At 34.9% G+C, this 6000-nt stretch overlaps 1 protein-coding gene across 1 annotated transcript in view; it reads right to left on the bottom strand.

The window, feature by feature from the left end:
- Positions 1 to 5714, bottom strand: part of LOC141556935 (uncharacterized) — a 29581-nt gene extending 23867 nt beyond the window's left edge. Inside the window, exon 1 of the mRNA XM_074291906.1 lies at positions 5604 to 5714. Within this exon, the coding sequence (XP_074148007.1) occupies positions 5604 to 5652 (49 nt within the window). The 5' untranslated portion in view covers positions 5653 to 5714. The remainder of the gene's footprint in view (positions 1 to 5603) is intronic.
- Positions 5715 to 6000: the final 286 nt, after the last annotated feature.

The raw sequence follows: 6000 nt of genomic DNA on the forward strand, positions 1-6000 counted from the left end.
AATGTTACCCACTTATGAGATGACTACCAAGATAAGGGATAATGTCTCTGGTCATTCTACTTTGCTTATGTGTTTTGCTAGAAGATATTCCTTTAGAGATTTTGTTTTTATGGATATATTTTATTTTCACATCACCTTTGTTTCCAAAAACATTCCTCCCCACCTGTCAAGACATTTCTTGTGTGTGAAAAACAAAAGTAAATCAGGTTATCAGTCACCATTTTAACCATTTGTTGTTGTTCAGTTAACTGTCCAAAACTTTGTCACCCAATCTGGGAATTTTTTTTTTCAAAGATAGTGGTTTGCCATTTCCTTTTCCTGCTCATTTGACAGGTGAGGTAACTGAGACGAACAGAGTTAAGTGATTTCCCGGGATCACACAACTAAGAAGTGTCAGATTTGAACTCAGGAAGATGAGTTTTTGTGACTCCAGGCCCAGTGCTCTAATCACTTTGTCATCCAGTTGCCCTCCAACCATGCTTGCTGGTATATGCAATACTTCCTACTTTTGGAATCCCATTTCTGCAGTAAGGGGAATAAAGGGAATTTTTTTCTCATTCTAGCACATATTTTTATAAAGTAATTTGCAAATCTGCCTTATCTCCCCCATTGCTTCAATAATCCAAGGGCTTAATACATTGTAAGTGGAAGGACATCTGCCAAACCCTTCTTGGTCTTATTACAAAGTCTTTTCAAGTTACTGTTACAAAAATAATTAATTACCCTGTGGGCAATATAGTGATAAACCTATCTATACCTAATTAATCCGGTCTTCATATGACAGACAGATAGCTTATCACCATAATGGCATTTGAAGGCCTTTTGCCTTGGTGAGATCTACAAGAGTTGGAGTCTACAAGCATAGCCTCCAAAAAACATAGGTTTATCTCCAAATCAAAATAGAATTTTAGTGAAGGTTTTCAATCAATAAAACTTATATGTGGGAAAAAATTCCAAATAATTTTTTCTGTGTGCGTGTATGTGTGTGTGTGTGTGTGTTTGTGAGTATGTGTGTTTGAGGAGAGGGGATTTCCTTTCTTTGTATTCCTAGTGCTTAGCATAATGCCTACCTCATAGCAAACCTTTAAGAAAATTTAGGTTGTTTTTTTTTTTTTTTTTACCTTTTTATTTTTCAAAGTACATGCAAAGATAGTTTTCAATATTCACCCTTGCAAACCTTATGTTCCAAATTTTTTTCCCTCTCTTCCTACCTTCCCCCTCCTAGACAGCAAGCAATTCAATATAGGTTAAACATATACAATTTAAGAAATGTTTGTTGACTAACTGATTGATGCATATTATAGCACATGAAAGAAGATAGAGCTGTATGTGTAGATCTAGGAATTTATTTTCTATTTCTAAACAGTGTCATAAATTGCTATAATTTAAAGGACATGAGAGAATAATATAACAGAAAGAATTCTAGATTGGAAAGTAAGATCTTCAAGGTAAAATATAAGTTCAAATCCCTGATCTACTGGCTATTACCTTTGTGATGGTGGGCAAGTTACTCCCCCACTTGGTTTTCTGACCTGGGAAATGGTGGATTTGACTAGATAATCGCTAAATATCTTTCCAACTCTAGAGCTAGGATTCTATGAGCCACTGATCCCTTGGAGCTCTACATGCTACAACTGAAATGATAAAATCTATTTCAATAATGTCTGACTCTAGATTTTAACTCAAGAGGATGTCTTCCTGATTTCACACCTGGCACTCTATCCACTGCACCCCACTTATCCTAGTTCTTCTCTTAAAAGTGATGACATTTTCATTTCTCTGTTTCTTTAGCCTGGATGCTTATTTATTTTTGTTGCTATGTCTATCCCAATTCTTCCATTATATTATCAACATTAGATTGCAATAATAGCATGCTTTCCTTTTCATACTAATGCATTACTGATACCATATCCAAAAAAGGACGTAGTTAGTGACATATTTTTCTAGCAATCATAATGAATTTGCACTTAAATATTCACACCTTCCCATTCAGACCCTTTTACAACTGACACAAACTGATAACTAACAAGATAAGGCCTAATGTCTGTAGTCATCCTTCCTAACTATCCAAATCCTCTCCACATCTAATTTTAGGTCAGTTTACTCACACAAATGAGCCTTCTTCCAGGCAGCAAGAATGTGAATCTTCCAAATTGTATGGGAATGAACCCACACAAACCAGTATGAAGATATCTAATAAATGTGTTTTGAAGGAACTATAAGATATTTCTTTAGTTTATCCTCCTCCCTGGTCTGACAATCTTCATCATTAAAGATAACTTTTTTGGATTAGTTGAAAAAGATGAAGCATGATCCCCAGAAGGACATTTAAAATTCATTCATTCAATAAATTTTGGTAAATATCTACTGTGATCCAGGAATCATTCTAGAGGTTATAGTCATATAAATAAAAATGAAACAGTTCCTGACCTCAAAGAAATTATATTCTCTAGAGGGAAACACTAGTAAACTAGATAAAGAATATAAAATATACACAAAATGAAGACAAAGTATTATGGGAGAGTATACAAACAACTGGGGAAGGAAGATTTAGGAAGAGCAGTATTTGCCACCTGAAAGGGGAAGGAAAAGTGAAATCAAAGAGCCAGCTAACTTTCTCCCTTTAAAACTTGAGCATGGAGTAGATGGGGGAAGGCAGCTAGGTGATACAGTAAATAGAGTATAAGCCTAGGGTTAAAAGACTCATCTTCTTGAGTTCAAATCTGGCTCACATACTTCTTAGCTATTTAATCCTGGGCAAGTCACTTAACCTTGTTTGCCTCAATTTCTCTCTCTGTAAAATGAAATAGAGAATGAAATGGAAAAAAAAATGGTATCTTTCTCAAGAAAACCCCAAAGAGAATCACAAAGAATTGACCATTTTTGAAAAAAACTGAACAATATCAATAATGGATTATGAAATGGCCTATGGTTTAGGATCAGAATGGAATATTATTTCACTATAAGAAATGATGAATAAGAAAAATCCAGAGAAACATGAGAAGACACATCAATTAACACTTAAGGAAATAGAACCAGAAAAAGCAATATATACCATATATATAGGGGAAAATTTTAAAAAGAAACTAAACACCTAACAATTATAATATCTTGGTAGAGGTTGGGGACAATTTGTGAAAGACATAGACTGCACTGTCAGATTTGAGTGACTGATGCATTAATTTAACTAAACTTTTTTTTCTTTTTTTATTCTTTGTTATGAGATGGATCACTGGATAGGAGAGGGAGAATGTAACATTCAGAAATGAAGTTTTCTCATACCTCTCAGATTGGCTAAGATAACAGGAAAAAAATAATGATAAATGTTAGAGGGGATATGGGAAAATGGGACATTGATGCATTGTTGCTGGAGTTGTGAAATGATTCACCCATTCTGGAGAGTTATTTGGAACTAAGCTCAAAGTGCTATACAATTGAGCATACTCTTTGACCCAGCAGTGCCACTACAGATCTATAAAAAAAAATAGAGAAAAGAATCCTATAACTTAAAAATGAACAGATCTGGATTGGGAATTTGGAAACTGGGATTAGGGATTGGTGGGAAAAGATGGAACACAAAATAATTCTTCAGAAGCATGGCTTCAGTTGGGGCTTTCAAAAGGGAAGAAAAAAAAAAAGAAGGGTGGTAGGAGGCATCAAAAGACTATATATACTACCTCTCTCCCCACCACCTACACACACACACACACACACACACACACACACACACACACAATTAGAAGAAAACCCAAAGCAAAAACAAAGTCTAGAAAGCAAATTTTATCTAATCTACCATTTTGTATTCTTACAGGCTATTGGTTGGAATGGGTCAATGGACATAAAAGAAACATTGCCCTATTGAGAACTCTTTCCTCCTTTTATAATAGCATGAAATACCTGATTTCTTGAGTCCAATTTTAGACTCATAAATAAGGACAGTTTCATACCTTTGATTTAGGACAAAGATATAAGGTATGATACAGGTAAAAACACATCCTCTGGGCAAAAAAAAAAAAAAAAGACAGGGGGGGACCCATGGAAATTACTGCCCAAATGGCTAGGAAAAAAACCCTGGTTTCTTATCAAAGACAGATAGAGCACTGTTTTCATTCTTCACATTACTATGTTAAGAGAAGCGAGAATTTTGTGGTCAAAACCAAGAATACCAAATATTACCCAAGATAGGTGACTCAAAAGGTTTTTACTGTTTTTAGTAAATCAGAAAATAAGATAGGTATGCTTTCTTAGCTTCATCCTGAGCTCTGATGTGTATATAAAAAACAACAAGTCTCTTCTTTTTAAAATGTTACATGAGATGTCTTTCTGAGTAATAAGGAAAGAGGGACATATTTGAAAATAAAGGTTATTTTAAAACAAGATAAAAATTTTTAAAAATATTTTAATAAGTTATAAACATGTTCTTGGAAATATTATACTTTTAGAGTCTGAAATAGTGCCTATAAATTATATAATTGACTTGGAAGGGATCTTAGAGAGCATCTATTCTGACCTTATTTATAGTTGATCGAACCAAGACCTATAAAAGTAAAATGATTTGCCTAAGATCACACAACTCCTAAGGAATAAAATTAGATTTCAAGGCTATGCCTTCTGATTCTGTGTCTTTTATACTTCCCAGTAGATCACACCAATTTCTTAATACTTATATTATCAAAAATTACTTCAGCTTGTGACTTTGCCTATTAACAAGTGATTTGATCAAGCTCATAATGAACTGGGTCAAACTCCTAGATCTGATGAACTTAATCAATCTAGTTGCCTTAATATTTCTCCACAAGAAAAAAAAATCCAAAGTTATTTGCTTAGTTTCATACATAAAATTGGAATCACAGACTGTGAAAGTTAGAATGACCTTAGAGGCAATCTAATCCAACCTTCTTATTTTTCTCATATAAGGAAACTGAAGTCCCCAAAATGAAAGTTACTTGACTTGTCATACGGATAATAATTACAAGAAATTAAAATTAAAAGAATTAGGCTTTGAGCCCAAGGCTCAAAGACTACAAATTCCACACCATTCAGACTAACTGCTGTATCTCTACTCAATCAAAGTCTGGACTAGAATCTTTGTCTTAAAATTTACATCCCAGTGTTCTTTCCTCTATACCAAATGTCATCCTTCATTTGTCCTTGGTGCGTCACCCAAAACCATAAAATATAAAGTGGAATAAAAGAAATATCCCCAGAAGCTTCTCTACTTCAGCAAATGTCCTCTAACTACACAGCAGTCAGGAATGGAGCTGAAAAGACTGATATGAGCTCAAATCAGAATAAACATCGCAGTGACTACAGCTGAACTAACAACACCTACCGAAGTATTTTCTGTTTTCCATTTTATGTCACCCCCTGCATCTGCTGCCTCCAATGTAAACATTTTCACAAATTCCCAAGCCAGCAGCCGGGCAGCCCCCTACTCTAAAAAATAAAATAAAAGCACAGGAGAAAGCCTATACTAAAAAGAGGGGAATCACTTTACTCTTCACTGAGGGATATCTGATTTCAGCAATTCATCAGAAGCATAAGGTGCATACTAGTGAATCACCCTCTGGGGAGCTGTGCCCAGCAAACCTCAGAACACTTACTCAGACAGAGCTCAATAACCATCCAGAAAAGGAGCATTCCACTGGTCATTTTGGCTGATTCCTGACCCAGAGATTCTGTGACTCCTTTCAAAATGCATTGCTTATAAATGCTAGAATGCTGACAGAGTCAAACTCTTTTAGTTTCATTTCTCTTTTTGCCTCAATTTTTTTTTACCTTCTCTTAAATGGCCTCTCAAGATATGGGATTTGCTGAATATACTTTCCTAGATATTGGGGAAATGAGGGGGTTGGATCAAGGATGTCTGTGTGTACATGGTTGCATTTTGCAATCTTAGCAAATTCTTAGCATTCTGAGGGGAGATAGCCTAAAAAATCAAAATGGTGGGATTTGATTTGTTTTTGTTCAACATTTTTGATGGTCTCATGGAAGCCTAAG

The sequence above is a fragment of the Sminthopsis crassicaudata genome, chromosome 2 (assembly GCF_048593235.1).
Source record: "Sminthopsis crassicaudata isolate SCR6 chromosome 2, ASM4859323v1, whole genome shotgun sequence".
NCBI lineage: Eukaryota > Metazoa > Chordata > Mammalia > Dasyuromorphia > Dasyuridae > Sminthopsis > Sminthopsis crassicaudata.